The sequence below is a fragment of the Anser brachyrhynchus genome (genome assembly GCF_964034855.1).
Source record: "Anser brachyrhynchus genome assembly, chromosome: 9".
NCBI lineage: Eukaryota > Metazoa > Chordata > Aves > Anseriformes > Anatidae > Anser > Anser brachyrhynchus.
In genome coordinates this window covers 11,890,366-11,906,236 of record NC_137703.1, presented here as the reverse complement: position 1 = coordinate 11,906,236, position 15,871 = coordinate 11,890,366, and the positions used below count along the sequence as shown (strand labels likewise).

The 15,871-nt window shown below is 49.9% G+C and overlaps 1 protein-coding gene and 1 long non-coding RNA gene across 9 annotated transcripts in view; one reads left to right on the top strand and one right to left on the bottom strand.

Annotated features, from left to right (window-relative positions):
• Window positions 1–12,190, bottom strand: part of IL1RAP (interleukin 1 receptor accessory protein) — a 45,788-nt gene extending 33,598 nt beyond the window's left edge. Inside the window, exon 1 of one of the 6 annotated variants that reach the window (XM_080603768.1) lies at window positions 11,893–12,190. Coding sequence is in view for 1 of the 6 variants with exons in the window: in XM_080603762.1 (XP_080459888.1) it covers window positions 4,101–4,105 (5 nt within the window). In the remaining 5 variants the exon portion in view is untranslated. Of the gene's footprint in view, window positions 1–3,562; window positions 3,740–3,806; window positions 3,946–4,053; window positions 4,190–11,892 lie in introns of those variants that run through there. The other 5 variants (XM_080603761.1, XM_080603764.1, XM_080603762.1 and 2 more) reach the window with 5 other exon arrangements.
• LOC308199507 lies at window positions 4,347–9,980 on the top strand. 3 transcript variants are annotated; one of them, XR_013954692.1, is made up of 3 exons: window positions 4,347–5,578; window positions 7,684–7,764; window positions 7,861–9,980. It is a non-coding gene; the product is annotated as an uncharacterized lncRNA (long non-coding RNA). The 3 variants fall into 3 exon arrangements; XR_013954693.1 differs by having other exon boundaries at window positions 7,052–7,764; XR_013954691.1 differs by lacking the exon at window positions 7,684–7,764 and having other exon boundaries at window positions 8,444–9,980.
• Window positions 12,191–15,871: the final 3,681 nt, after the last annotated feature.

The following is a 15,871-nucleotide window of genomic DNA, read 5'->3' as shown; positions in this document are numbered from 1 at the left end:
GCCCCCCTGAGTCAAAGGGATTTGAGAGTACAGGACTGGCTCTAAGAAGAGGGATGCTGACATAGGAAAACAAAGGAAGACAAACTAAAAACAAGAGTAGGCCAGCTTCAGAGTTGCTTTGCTTCTAAACTAAATAGGTTTGGGGCTCTTCAGGGCACCAGTAAGGGAACAAACTTCTGGGCTGATGCTGCCAGGGCTTCAAAGCACACATCAGCAAGAGAGTCCCACTCCCTTTACTGGCAGGCAAGTTGGCTGTGCAGTGCCGTGCTGCATAGCGGGGCCAGCATGCAGGAGAGGGGCAGGGCTCCTCTGCTCCCATGTCACCATGGGCACATGAGCCCAGGGTCCCTGCATCCTCACACAACGCTGGAGAAGGCTGCTCAATGCATTTACTGTGTTTCTTACGTGTACAATCAAAGCAAATTTAGAGAACCTAAAAGGCAGACAAAGGGTAGGCTGCAAAGGCAGCTGCAGACAAGTAATGGAAAGAGAAAAACACTGAGTGGGAAAAGGCTTTTCAGCCCTCCAGGGAACATTTTTGCTTTTCAGTACGTTTAGGACCAAGTCAGACAATAGGGGGGATTATTGCAGCATAAGCCTTAGTGCCACTTAGCTGGGACTTGTACAGCTGATGCTGCCCCTGCCTCTCCTCCCAAGGCCATTGGGGTGCTGAGCAGCACCAGCCTCTGCTATAGAGTCAGGGTTTCCACTCGCGTCCCTGCCCAAAGCAAAGCCACTCCTGCAGCGAGTTTGCCAGCCCTTTAGAAAGCCCTCCCAAGCAATGTAACATTACACTGAAGCCCCTGGAGACATGAGTTGAAGGACAGATGACAGGGTTTGAAAGTCCAGCCTTCCCTCTCCAGGGTGAAGCAGCACATTCATCAACACTAAACCAGCAGTGGTTTGATAACGACCACCACAAGCAGCCGAGCACATTTTCCCTGCTCTCTGACAAGCCTTGTCACATCACTTCAAACACAGGCCCACTGACCAACAAAGGGTCCCAAACACTCCTTCAAAAAAATATTTGCATCTCTCCTAAGTGCAGGGAGCCCATTTTGCAGCAGCTCCATGAGCCAGGCACATTTTGGCAGGCTGTATCAGGGCTAACCCCATCCCTCAGTCAGTGGCAAGCACGAGAGCAGCAAGCATGACCCAGTCAGCACATCTAGGGTGACGCATCCAGTGCGGAGACTGCAAGACCAACACAGAAATCCCACTTCTGCCACAAGCTTTGCATATTACCCATGGTTGTCCCTGTAGCCCTTGCACCCCCCAGTTTTCCCATCCACAGAAACTCACCAGGCAATTACACACCTGACAGCAAAGCAGGCTGAAAGCATTTCCTTCTGAAGTGTTTCCATTTCAAAGGCAATATATGCCATCAAAAACAAAGGAAACAGATTTGGGCAGACAAACTTTCTCTACCAGCTAAAATCACAGCAACTATTAAACACTTGCTTTTGCAGAGAGGGGAAGCAAAGGAAACTAGTGGGAGTCAGATGGAAAGCTGCCCTGGTGAGACAGCTCCCCTGCTGCTAGCACAAAACATCTTCTGTCTTCTCTGGCCAGAGCTGGTCTCCATTACACCAGCGCTGGAAGCACTGGGAGCTACAGCACTCACACTCAGCTTTACACCCAGGTCTACTGAGCAACTACTCCCCACCCAACCAAAAATAATAATAATGAAACAAGCCAATGAAACCTGACCTGGAAGCGATCTTCTTGGTCAGTAGCTCAACAAGCTCCTTGCCAGCTCCCAATCACGACACCAGGCTAGCAGGGCTGCAGCCTGCTAGGCACTTGCATCCCATGCCACGCCTGAGATCCCAAGGGAAAGCCGGGCCCACGGGAGCCCTCACAGGGGTCCCACACACCTGCCTCTGGTGCTTGGCAGCCGACCCAAGGGAAAGCTGGAGCTCACTGCCCTGCCCAAAGCCAGCCTGCCTACACAAAGGGCGTCAGAGCAGGAGGAAGGATGGATTTCATTTCCTCCTGCACGTCACCCTAAAGCCCTGCTGTCCTGAAAGGACACGATCCTTTCATCACCTTGGTTTTAAGGACATCCTTTGAGGCAAGACATATTGACCTCAAGAAACGTTTTTTCTTCCGCTTTTTTTGACAGTAAATGTACCATCCTGTGGATGAATGAGACACACAGGTGCATCACCCTAGGGGTCACACAGGGAAGTGGGGACAGAACAACTCCCAGGCTATTTCTGCTTCAACGCAGCAAAGCAAACTGCAGCAGCGAGGTGCCCGTCGAAGGCTGGCCAAAAGCTCCAGCGAGCAGAGAGCAGCCTTGAGCTCAGAGGAAAGTGGGAAGAGGTTCCCTGACAGCAAGTCATTTCTGGGAGCTTTCTGGTGGTGCAAGGTTTGGCCCCGCCGATGCTCATCTGCTTGGGTCACACAGGTGACTTCCAAGCAGGAAATTTGTGATATATTATTGACATTCAGATAGCATCTCCTGGAGTCCTTTCAGCTCAAAATATTTAAAGCTAATAAGCAGAATTCAGAGGAAGGGGCCATTTACACACACACAAAGAAAAAAGGGAAAGTGACCCAGACAGGCAGAGAGGAGAACAGAGGTCTTGAAGATACATCTGGAGAAAGCCAGCATTGCCGCTTTTCCTTTTCAGTTTTTGTGGGGTCCTCCCAGGGCTTGGCAAAGCAGAAGTGCTACAGATCCTACACACTGCTCTGCTGGAGCCCAGGGTGCCACTGATTATACTCCAGCAGCTGCTTAGCAGGCAGAGCACGTTGCATTTCATACATTTAAAATAAACTAGTTCAATAATCCAGCATCTCTCAGAAATGTATGCACACCTGGACAGGACAAATAAACAGCTGTGACTGTTACAGAGAGATCTGTGGAGTGGGCTGAAGAGGGACAGGCTGAGCCACGGCTATGAAATCAAACGGCACAGATTACTAATGCATACATGCTGGCCACCAAACAGTTCAAACACCAACCTACAAGAGCACTTCTGTGCTCAGGCAAAAGGTATCCAGCCAAGATTTTCTATTTTTTAAGTCTGAATAGCCAGGGAATGAAAAGCTTCCAACAGAGCTTCAAAGAGAGCTGAGACCTTCCGCGAAGCCAGACAATGCTTCTATTTTGGATGACGATGTTATAGTGAAAGAAGAGCTCCAAGAAACACCCGTGTGCTGCCCCAGCAGAAAATAAACTGACAAACTAATCTTTGCACAGGAAAAATAAAAATAAAAAAATCTGCAACCAATGTGGCCTGGGGAAACTTAAGGAATCCAGAAAGAGATTCCTCCCTCTCTTCAAGAGCACTGGTGAGCTCCTGTGGAATATCTGCAGACATCTGAAAATGAGTATTTAGTTTATATATTGTTCCCCTTAACCTTTTTAATAGCTTTTAGATGTAGGCAATGCCACTGCCTTCCCTGAGAGGTTATTCCATGCTCCATGTGGATACAGCAGCACATCCACGCTGCACAATAGAGCACCCAGCAGCTCACCCAGCTTGCTCAGCCCAAGGCTCTAAACCCAGAACACGATGCAGACCCAGGCAGGTCTCTCAGCTGGGCTTACCGTCTTTCACAGGAGCAGCTTGGGGCTCTCAGACCCAGAGCAGCTTTCCCAACAGCATCTCCCTCTAAGAACAGCAAGTGCTTGGCACCAAATGCCAGGGAACAGCAGCGTCTTTGCACAGCCCACCCGTCACAACAGGGACTGCACAAGCTCTGCTAAGCACTAGCTGTAATAAGCACTCAACATCAAAAAAAAAAAAAAAGCCACTCTCTTTAAGTTCAAGCATTTACTGCCAGGTACATACCTGCTCTTTCACTTTGCCTCCTTCCCTTTATACCCCGAGGTGCTTGCAGACCATGTTCCCAGGATAGGTACTCAGCTCCAGCCTCTTTCCCATTTTGTTTCCCACAGCAGGCAAAAAACCCCAAGCACCCTGAGGTACAACACAAAGTCTCACTTCCCCTTCTAAGCAACCTTCCTACTATACACTTACCACAACCTGCCCCCCCCAACGCAGACTGCAACATTTCTAACACTACAGACAGGCTTACCCACGCTGCTGCTAAGGGGTGAAGAGCTGGTCTCTAACTCTACCTACAGCATAAGGAAAGATTTTCCTCAGGTGACTCCATTTATCTTGGGATGAGCAAGATATTCAAGGGTAAAAGCAAGCCAACTGAGCTTTTCATTCTCAAATTTGGGCCACACGGGGTTTCCGCACCTGGCACTTCTTTTAATCAGGTTAATTTAATCGCATTTAGCCTTATGATGGGCCGGTCCCCACAGAGAACTTGCTTGAGCTCTGTCTGTAACAACCCCAGCCTTCAAACCATCCAACCTTCAAACCATGGCACCCTGAATTTTCGAGTCCAGCAACCTCTTGCAAGGCTCTCCTGTCTGCTCTGTGACCCCAGCACCGACACGGTGGGAAGGCCGAGAGGGAGCTGCAGGCAGCAGTAAGCTGTGATTGTCATCAATATTAATTATTTGGGGAGAATATGATTGATCTCTCGAGGGCAATGAATTCATTTCTCCAGCTGAATGACAAACAAAAGGCAATATAAGCACTGCTGACATTTCTAAAGGAGCAGCGACACGAGGAAATACCACTACGTGTTAAAAACCCTGCTGCAAAGGGCTAAAACACTGAAAAGTCTCCAAAACTGTCTTTTCTGAGCTCTCTTAATGCCAGGAAATGGGTACTTTAATATTCTCAAAGCTGCACTGATCCCTGCCCTGGGTTGCTCTGTCACCACAAGGAAGCAATTGCTGAGTGCCCTTGGAAAGCTGGGTTGAGCTTCCCCATCACTCTTTGACACTTCTTGTCAACAACTACAAAGTCATCACACCTGGTAGGCAAGGAAAAAAGGCTCGTAGAGGGGAAATGCCCACCTGGGTAGCCACAGTCTGGGCCATTCGATAGGACTGGCATGCCAGGCTGCTTCCAAGGTGTGGCTCTTCTGTGTGATGGAAGAAGAGGGCACCACAAGCCTGGAGAAAAGCATTCCCTTCTCTGCAGCATCAGCTCAGGGTGCCTGTGTGTGCGCAGCCTCCCAGGGAGCCAGATTATCCAGAGTCTCCCTGAAGTCCCCACTGCAGTGCTAGACAGAACCAGGGAGGTGGCGAAAGAGAAATGCACTGAGGCTGTGACTGGTTTTGCTTGATGGAGGAGGAGGGAAGACAACCCATGGGGCCTCGGCTGTACTGGGCACGATTTGCTAGAGCGACACATTCTGGGATCGTGCAGCACGCCTGTGCTTGTTTGGAGAGGTTGCGTGCCCTACTAGCCCCTCACAGCCTGCCACCATTATCGTGTTAGGTGGCAACACGTATCTCCTCCTCCCATTATCAGGATCCCCCTTGTAAACATGGGCTGGAAGGCAGTTGTACTTGGGGGTGGGGAGGGGTAGGCAGCTATATCTCAGCAGAACAAATCCAATTACTTGTATTAGAGTGAATTTGTACGGCCTTCTTGTTCAGAATAAGTATTTTCTACAGATCCTGGAGCTTTGAATCAACAAACTGCTGATCAACGTGCGTAGGTGGGGCCCTGGATGTTACCACAGCGGGATGGAGGTGAGGTTATTTTAATTCTGGTTTTTGGTGAAGTTTGCCTTTTTGCCATAAGGCTTGCTTGAGGAAAAAAGAAAAGGGACTAGAATTTTGGGCTCCCACCCCTGTGCTGTGCTCCTGTTAGTTCCTAATGCTGAAGTTTTTAAACAGTCCACTAATTTAGCATACCAATATGAGTATCTGGTTAATCTACACGAAAACTACAGAGCTATCCATCACCACATGTAGTGTATGAAAAGATGTAGTGCCTCCCTGATAATCAGGCACCAGACAGCGTACAAATGGCTGTCCTCTGAATTGAAGACATTAGTGGAGGCTCCTGAAAACTGTGCCTCCGTTTCCCTAGCCACATTTATAATGGCCTCTCCCCACCTCGCACCGCAGCTGTGCATCTTAATGTCTCTAAAATGCTTAGAGATGCTGAGAGGAAAGATGACATATGAGTGCAAAGTACAGATTAATTTCCCAGGCTCAGCAGCCACTGGAGCTGATGGGGATAAATGTACCACATACCCACCACAGAAAACTTGGGTTTGAGCCTGTCTTAAATAGTAAGTACTTAAGCAGCAGTTCCCTTGGAACAAGTCCTCTTTGGCTGGGCACTGGGAGCCCCAGCAGGCAGGAAACACAGAAATGCAATATATGACTATAAAAAATAAATGCGTTTCCAGAATAAAGCCTCAAACCTGTTTCTATAGAATTTGGTAGTGAGATTTCAACTCATTTCAGTAGGGGTACAACAGAGCTGTTCAGGTTTATCAGCCAATGTGTTAAGAACACAGCCAAACATAATTTGAAAAGCTATTTCCATTTCTGTTTGTTTTTTAAATGATTAAAAATCCAGTTTAAATATTGCAAGGAAAACTTGAAATTGAGCAAGATAAGTTCTGGCTTCCTTCCGAGTAGAAGGCAAACCCCAAAATGCTACTGCAGATCTAACAGATGGGAATTATTTTTCACTCTTTAAAAGTCTCATTCCTTTGCTCTGAGATTAACTGTAATTAGCTCATTATTTACATGTAGGACAAAAGGTAAAATATAAAGAAAGGCAATTGCGACCACAAATAACAGGCAGAAAAAGGCAAAAAATAAGTAAAAACTCCCTCTAAGAAGGAAGTGTCACGTCTTTCTCACCAAGCAACATAATTGTTATAAATATAGAGTTAAACAGCTCCACAGCATCCTGTCAGCACTAAGGATAAACATCTAGGTCACAGCTTTGCAAGCTTTTACACACAAGTTCACTGAATATATAAGAATCATTCTCTGAAGATCTGAAAATACCACATGAGTGGACAGGATCAGGCCTAAGAGAGACAAGATATTCCATTACACTTTTATGTCAGTAATGAAAGGGATTAAGCAAAACTGGGAGGAAGAAGAGAAAGGAAAAAAAAACAGCATCTTTTCTAGTTAGAGTTCTAGATAGAGACAGAGGCATTAAAAGTTTGTTTTTTTGTTTTTTTTTTTTTTAAGTCCTCTTCTAATTCTGATAACACCTCTGCTTACTCAAGCTGAAGATAGTTCTATTCTAAATTATTTGTATGAGGGTGTGATTCGCTGCCTCCCAGCTGCACCACTAAACTGTCCGTGGAGCTGCCTGCCAAGGCAATTACCCACCTCTTAGTGGGGTATCTCCAGGCAGAGCCCCAAGCGGACTGTGTTAAACAGTAAGGTTTGCCCAGCCGTGGTAAGCGAGATGTTAGTGGTAAAGAAGAGTAAAGGAGCTCGATGGCAGGCAGTCTCAAATAGCTCTGCACCAACTGGGCACCCTCCCGTGACAGCTTGGGGATCCCCACAGCTATGATGGATGTGGGGTGGGAGTGCGGGACCATGCAGTTCTCCTTCTCGGGCACCTACCAGCACCTGGAGAGAGCTGGGAAGAGCTGGTAGCTCTGGAAGACCCTGCTCCAGGTGGGATTTCCAGGGTAAAGGGTCTCTGCTCCCAGGAGAAGCCTCCTCTCAGCCCAGGACCCACAGCAATCTCTTACTATCTGCCCATGCTGCCCCACGCACAGCCTTTATGTTAGCAGCCCCTTTTTCTTAACACATGTAAATCTAAAAGGACTCTGTGAGAATCAATGTAAGGTTTTCCTATAAATATGGAGTGCAAGAAGCAGGAGGAAAGAAAGAAGGAAAGCAAGCAGATCCACACGACACCAGGACCTTGTCTCTGCTCATCACAAAAGGTAAGGATGGGAATAATTCTCCCCAATTTACTGATAAACAAAAGTGAAGCTCTGGCTCCCTTACACTTTCCTATTCTTTTCCTAATGCTCTCTCAGACTTCTATCTTCAGCCAGTTATCCTTGCTGCAATTTTGTTAAAACTGTAATTGGATAATCTCCAAGACCCCAGGGAAACCCTTTGTCAGAGGAATTCCTGGGGAGGTAGCCCGTTTGATAAAACTGAGAGCTGATAAACGAACAAGGGGGTGACTGAAGAAACGATTCTTTGTTCGTAGCAGAAATCCTGTTTTACCAGCAACTATTAGTAAGGAACCCTATAACAAAATGTGTGCTCGTACTTTCATGTTCCTGTATTTTATTTTCTATCAAATAAGACTCTAAATCTACAAATATCAGGATTTCTCTATGCTTCTCATTGGGAATTTGGACCTCAGCCTGTGCACTTACTACCCTTGACCTCAGAGATCCCAAAGGTGTAGGCACCTCTGGAACTAATTTCCCCAAGTCCGTTTCCTTTTTGCACTCTGTGTACACGTGGCTCAGTCGCACGCAAAAGTCCCACATGTAACGAAACTTCAGTGAGAAACGTGAGATGAGTCTTCTGCTTTGCAAACACATTGGAGAGGAGGGAGGAGAAACCCTAAAACACCTCCCAGAACACGAAGCTCTTTTGTTCTAGTTTTACGGCGACCAAATCTCAGCCATCCGTTCTGCTGCCGGCGGAGCAGAACGAAGCGGTTACAAACAGCGCGGGGAAGGAAACCCACCGGCCCCTGAGCTACACCCAGCCCGCAGGGTTTCGTCGAGGAAGTCAGCTCAAGCGTGGCAAACACAGCTGTGGGCTCTGCTTTCTTCCTGCACCGCAGCTGGCCCACCCTGCACAGCCGGAGGGCCACCAGCTCTCACCTGCTGGGCACAGCGATGCTGGCTCTGCTCGTGGGGACACCAAAATCCGTCCGCTGTGGCAAGAGAGAGGCTGGGGAGGAAGGAGGAGAGCAGGCGACGTCTGAACTGCGAGCTCCGCTGTAGAAAGTGTTTCAGTTCCCAGATAACGTGGCGCTGTTCACAGATTTCAGCTTATATAGGCTTTTCCATATATCTATTTTTATTCCCAAAGCATTCCCTGTTGCTGTATGATGAAAAGAAGGATCGGACGGCGTGGATGTTGTCAGCTGTCTGAACATGTTCACATCCTGGCTGTAATATTCCTAACTGTGCACCTTGCTGATGCTACCTGTGCTCTGAGAGACAAGCCAGGACGCTCCTTGGCCATGGTGCCAGCTGCAGTGGCCATCTCCATGGCAAGTTTTTGCAAGTCAGAGCCTTGCCGAAAAGGGAGGGCATTTGACAACAGTGGGGAACCCGGGACAGATGGGAAAAGACATATGAATCCTGTGCCTGCCAAAATAGCCAGCATAAAAATCCAAACATAATAAGTGAGAGGAAAGAAGAAAGAATAATAATAATAATTTTTGAAAAAAGGGCATGGTCTTGCCTCTTATTCTGCAGGAGCAAAATGCTTCTTCTGGTGCTGGCATCTGGCACATGCTGGCTTTGGAGGAACAGAGCTGGGACAAGCTCTCCCTCCACCTCCTCCTTCCCATACGCATATTTCTGAGCAAGACATTACAGCGCCAGGGCCAGTGAGGAGGCATTCCCCATCCCTCCACATTTCCAGGCATCATCTAACCTCCTGCCACGCTGCTCACCCACCCCCCTGAAGTCTCTCCCACCTACACGATCCTTCCAAGCTCATCAGGGTGACCTGGCCCAGGGTATGAGCCTGCTCTAGCCCAGACCTGGCAGCACTCATCCCTGTTGCACACCAGCAGCACTCAGATGCATGATACCTGCACAGAGCCCCAAAGATCTGGAAGGAGAGAGCCCAGACATGTTCAGACACAAACTTTCCTTCACCGACACTCAGAGGGACCAGGCATGGACAGACTTGAGCAAGCTCAGCTCTTCCCAAGCAATATGTAGACATTTTGAACTCAAGCTACACCCAGAAACACGGAAAGAAAGTCACAGGGCTGCAAGCATGTAAACCTGCCCTCTGCTTGCACACTGGCACTGTGTTAGCAGCTTAACCTCTCATCTCACCGCTCCCTGCTCCACCTCCATGCAGCAGCTCCTACCTTCCCAGCTTACTGCTTCCACCACCCCAGGTCCTCACAGCCTTATTCTCCAAGCCCATCATTATCCTCCAACTTGAACCATCCAGAAACGGAAAGAAAGCTCCTGTGGAGAGGGTGCTGTGAGTGACTTGAACCACTCTGCACTTAATCCAGGTAAGGAGGACATCAGGTCTTAGAGCTTAACCCTCTCAGCTCACCCTTCCCTGCTCACCACAGCCAGGCAGGCAATGGGGGCAGAAATCTGGGCAAGGAGCGCTCCCACCAGAAAGTCCTTGGCTCAAGTGATGCTCTCTCCATGCAAGCAGGAGAGACTCTTCCTGCACGGAACACAATACAGCACGTAAATCTTCTGGAGCTGCCAAAAGCAACCTGTTATAAATGGCCCTCTAAGTTATGAGATATGGACTCTCCACTGCACGGTTCATAAATAATACTCCGATCCCTCTGTGTATGGAATTGTAAGTTCTGTGACAGCTCTGCTTATCCGAGGGAGGACACGGTTAAACATGGAGCGTCAGGAAAATACTACTTTTTAATTACAAAGCAAATATTAAAAAGAAAAAAAAGATAAGAACCTTGCTGCAATCTCCCAAATCCAGGAATAAAAACCCTTTCCTATGACAACAAAACTAAATGTACTTAATAAGAAAAGAAGATCCGTAAAACAGATTTTATTTTTTTCCATGCATTATAACCAGCTATTCACAAAGCAGAGGCTGGGATGGAAAGAGAGAGTGTGCCTGTGAAAGTGTATTTATAATCTGGTTTTCAGCAGCATCCGAGGGCTCTGCGAACAGGATCCCGCTATGTGAACACCGTGCGGGCACAGTCCGAGGAAGCAGCCTGAGGAACAAGCACTGCCACTGCACTGAGGGGAAGCGACAGTGGCACAGAAAAGGGCCACCTGAAGAACTGGAGCCCCGATCGTTTCTTTCCCCCCTTCCCTTTCAGGAAAGCATTCCCACCCGACCTGTTCCCACCCAGACCCCCTCCCACAACGCTTGGCACAAGGGCACACGCTGACCCCAGCACACACCTGCCGCCAGCACCTGGTCGCTTGCAGGCGCCTTTCTCGGACGTGTCCCTTCCACTTTATTTTCCTGCCGCAGCTTGAATCTGTCCCCTTTCCTCTCCCCCTTCCATTCTAACTGGAGAGAGCGCGTATCAGGCCGGTGCGTTTGCAATGCAGACGAAAATTAAAGTTGCGTTCATCGCCGGATAATCCAAGAGCCCCTGGCGCAGAGGAGGGCCACCAGCGACCCGCTCCGCATTTCGGGCAGCGGGGCTCCCGCAGCTCGGCTTTACGCCTCCTTCGGCATCGGCTGCGTCCTCTGCCGAGGTGCAAATCCGGCAGCAGCACACGCCGCAGGGACCTTCCCCTTTTCCCCTTGTCCCCTTGTCCCCGTCCCCCAGCCCGGCCCGGGGGCGCAGAGCTGCGGGTCCCTCCCGGCGATTCCCACAGTGCGGGGACCTCGGGCTCCCCGGCGCCTTCCCGACCGCAGCCGGGTGTTTCCACCTTTTTTTTTTTTTCTTTTTCTTTCTTTTTTCATTTTTTTTTTAGGGGTGATTTTCCCCGCCGGGCCGGCCGAGCCAGGGGTGCTACCGGCAGCGCGCCGCGACCGCCCGCATCACGCTGGAAGCCGCCTCCTCCGCCCAAAACTTTCCCTCCGAGTACGGGAAGTTCACGGCCGGCCAGAGCCGAGCCGAGCCGAGCCGTGCCGGGCCACCCTTCCTGTCCCGGCGCGCAGAGGGGCTGCGCCTCCCTCCCGCTGCCCGCACCCTCGGGTCCCATCCCCATCCCCATCCCTATCCCCTTCCCTATCCCCTTCCCTATCCCCTTCCCTACCCCCATCCCCATCTCTATCCCCATTCCCGTCCCCATTCCCGTCCCCATTCCCATCCCCATCCCTTTTCCCATCCCTGTCCCATTCCCATCCCTGTCCCATTCCCATCCCCGTCCCCAGCCCCACGCGCGATCACCGTGGCTCACCCGGGCACGCGAAGAACGCGCGCCCCACGCGCGCCGCGCTCTCTCCTTCTTCTTCTTCTCCCTCTTCCTCCTCCTTCTCCTCCTCCTCCTCCTCTTCCCCGGCCCGCGCTCTCCAGCCCCGCCCCTCCGCTCGTTGCACCGCCGAGGAGGAGGCTCCGGGTCCCCCACCCCCCCCGGCCCGCGGGGGGCACTCGGCAGCAGCCGGGCTGGGGGACCCCGGGAGGGAGGCAGGGGGCTCCCGGCCAAGTCCCCGCCGCGTCCCTCCCGCAGCTGGCGGGGTCCTGCCGGCAGGAGGCGGGTGGCACGGCCACGCGTGGGCCAGGGCTCCCCCTCCTGGCCCGAACTGCGCTCCCAGCCTGGAGCTGCTCCGGGGGGAGGAGGAGGAGGCGCGGCCCCAGCGCTGCGGCAGCCCCCGTGGAAAGGAAAAGGGGCTGGGGGCGAAGAGGCTCCGTGCCGAGCCCCCTCTGCCCCCCTGCAGAGCGTGGGGAGGGAAGGGGGCGTGGGTGGGAGCCGTGGCACCGTGCTGCGGGTGTTAAGGGAACACGCATGCTGTGCCAGGACACTTGCGGGGGATGCTGCGGGTGCTGCTCCGCCAGTTTTCATCCCTGCATCTCCCCTTCCACATCCCCAGAGGCAGCCCCGCACACCTGGCCCCCAGCTCGCCGCCTGCAACTCCGGCGCTTTTTGCCCCAGCCCTGCCCCAGGCACGGTGCCGGGTTGGTGATGACCATGAATTTGCTCGTGGGTGAGGAGGGAAGGCCTGAAGCAGACCCCTAGGGGAAGCACGGTGAGGCTGATGAGTGGAAGAAGAATTTGAAGAAACTGGGGTTGGCACCTTCTGCAGGACAATGGGGCCAGCGATGACCAACGCAGCCTGCAGCGCAGGAGTGCCCTTACCACGGGCAGGGTCCGGAGCTCTCCCCCCCTCGCAGGGTGACCAGGAGACTTCCTGCCAGCGAATGGCCCGGCTTAACTCATGCTTTTGTCACCTCTTGGCAGACGGACAGCAAAGCGATGTGTCTGCACACAAAGCTGAGGAAACTTTTATCGTTTCAAAGCGCTGCAGCGCTTCTTGGCACTGTCGGCTACGGCACTGCTTCCACCTTGGACTGAGTTCGAGATTTCTGTTGGTATCCCCAGGATGGGGCTCCAGGAGATCAAGGAGACCAAACATCACTCCACCTGCTGAAGCTTCTCTGCAGCCTGCCTGTCCTGGAGAGCAGGGCTTGGCCAGGAGCCTGCAGCAGCCTCGCACAGCCATCCCCACCTTCCCCTCCAGGCCACAGGAGGCACCACTGCACGCACCCCGCTGCTGTGAAAGGGGGGAACTTGTCCTCACCAGCCCACCCCAGCACGTCACTGCAATTTCCCCCACCCCAAGGTTGGGCCACTGGGTGTGAAGGAGCTGTGGTGGGAGGCAGGAGCAGCTCTTCCTCTTGCACCTTTCTACCATTCCCTTTCCAGGGCTCTGGCACAGCAAAATTAGGCAGAAAGCTTCTTGTCTCAGCATCTTTCTTGTCCCAGCGGTGAATGCCCTTGAAAAACTGCCTGCATGGCTTTTGCTTAGAGTCAGCTCTACTCAAGCCACCTCTAACCCAAATCCATCCCAGTACCACAAGCAACTTGTTAAGGCTCTGTGTGGACTGATTTACCCCCCTTGGTGCAGATTAAACTGTTTTGCCCCGTGCTCAAGGATCCAAGCTATCTTGTCTGGAACTACTTTAGGTATCCATACACTCAGCTGCAATACTGAATATGGACAAAACTGGAATAGCCAGGCACATTTCATGAGCTGCATTTTGCAGCATTTTTATGAAGAAATATAAGCTTAAAATCTTCTGTTGAAACAAGACAGTCCACTTTTCTCACGGAAGATGAAATAACAAAAGGATTGCATATTTTAGTCGAGATATTTAATGCAGCTGTGGGAGTAGCTCAGCTGCTCTGGTGATTGTTAGAAGAATTAAATAATAATAATAATGCTACCTTGTTCTGTGCAATATAATCCATCCATAGATACAGATCTTGGATAGGACATGTCATTATTCGCTTTTGGGAGGATCCAGGCACTGTTGCAATACTAGCAGTGCAGGTTAACAGTCATTTACACAAATACCATGAGAAATTCCCTCCATTCCAAAATCCTAGCCTGGCTCCATCAGTGCAAATTAGGGTCTTTGCCTCAATGTCATCAGTTTTCCCTGATGTTGACAGAAAGCTAGAATTCAACATTAGACGTCATTGAAAGGCTCACGAATTCAGGTTCAAGGCCAAGTTTCCACAGAGTTTTAAGGTGACAGCTGATAGCAAAGCCCCAGGCCACACCTGCTTATTGTGTTTTCATAGGAAATGTTTCAGATTCTTATTTGCTTATAGATGAAAAAAAATCTGCAATTCCCTACTGTAAAATGAGGGTAATATTGCTCAGTTGGGCTCAGGGCTTTCATAAGGATTATTTTTGTATTGCTATTTTTTTCTCCCATCTTTTCTCTATGCTTGTGAATGCTATTTCTGTGCAGGTTAAAATGCAACAGAGTTACACCCCAGAGTGAATCGTACTACAATTTGAAGAGCAATTCAGTAAATAGAAAACATTTTTTAAGCACAAAAAAGCAGCATTATACCACAATTTTTGGGCAGAGAGCAAAAAGTAGCATTACTAAGTGAAACCACAGGGGGGGACTTAAATAGCAGAGGAACGTGTTGGTGTTTAGCCAGGACACTGGAGCTGCTGGCATTGCAACTGCAACAAAAATATTCCACTGAACTTCAGTAACAAGTGGCCAAATTGGGCCTTGGTTTGCTGCTGTTCTGCTATTCCTGTTCGCTGATTTAGAGCTAGAAGCACACAAGGAGCATGGATCATGCAGCCCACTTCTCTGTCACATCAGGCACCGTGGTGTGTGGTGTTTTTACAAAAGGGCCATGTTCCAACTTAAAACCAGGTTTTGTTTTCTGGCTGCTGCTCCTCCTGGAGGAGGACAATTTGACTGTCTATGTCCCTGATGAACAGAAACCTTTTTGTCATTTCCATCACCAGTTTGCTCCCTCACGTTCTGGCACCAGCACTGGCTCTCATTTCAGAAGCTGTTTTGCTCATGGCTCCTCACTCAGGGATTTTATAGAGATCAGAGCTCATTCTTGCCTCCTTTTCCCCCCCAAGCTCCAAAGGACTGGCTTTTCAATCTTCTTTCCTAAATGACTCTCCATTCACCTCAAACCTCTTCTCTGAATGTGCTCTCATTTAAATTAATCTTAAAGTGCATATGGATGACCCAAAGCAGTTATAGCATTAAGTGGGAGGAGGTCTCACTGATGCTTTATACAATGATATTAAGGTCCCCATTTCTCACTGAAATATCTCACCTGTTAATTCCACGATTGCATTTATCTTTCTGTAACTAAGCCATACTGGTGGCCTCATACTTCTCCATTTTTACTTCCAGTGGTAAGTCCCCAGGCTAGATCAGAGTCTTGTTACTATTCTCCTGTCAGTTCCCAATTCTCTTGTATTTGTCCCAGCTCCCAGCCTGCACATGGTTTTCTGGTTTGTTTGTTCTTAGCCAGCGTTTCTGATACTGGGAGACCAAGGCGGTTTTGTAACCTCTAAAAGACATGTTCATGCCTGTTACTTTACTCACACCCACCTAACCCATTTTTCCTCCTTCCCAGCTCAGGAAACAAGCCCTAGACTACATATAATTATAGTCTGTGTAGTTATAAATGAACGTGCCTTCTGTGTTTTACACCTACGTTTTAAAAGGCATTGAGAAGAGCATGCCTGATAACCTAAGGTACAGGACATAGGAGAAACCAGAGAATGACAGACATTGCTAACACAGCAGTACACACACCTCCCATCTGCTTGTGTCAAGGATGCTGAGGTTACCCACACACGTACGTAGGGATGGCTATTTTCTGCTGAGACCATTTTCTGGTGAGGAACCTGTGCTGGCTGTGCAAGCACACGTGGCTTTCC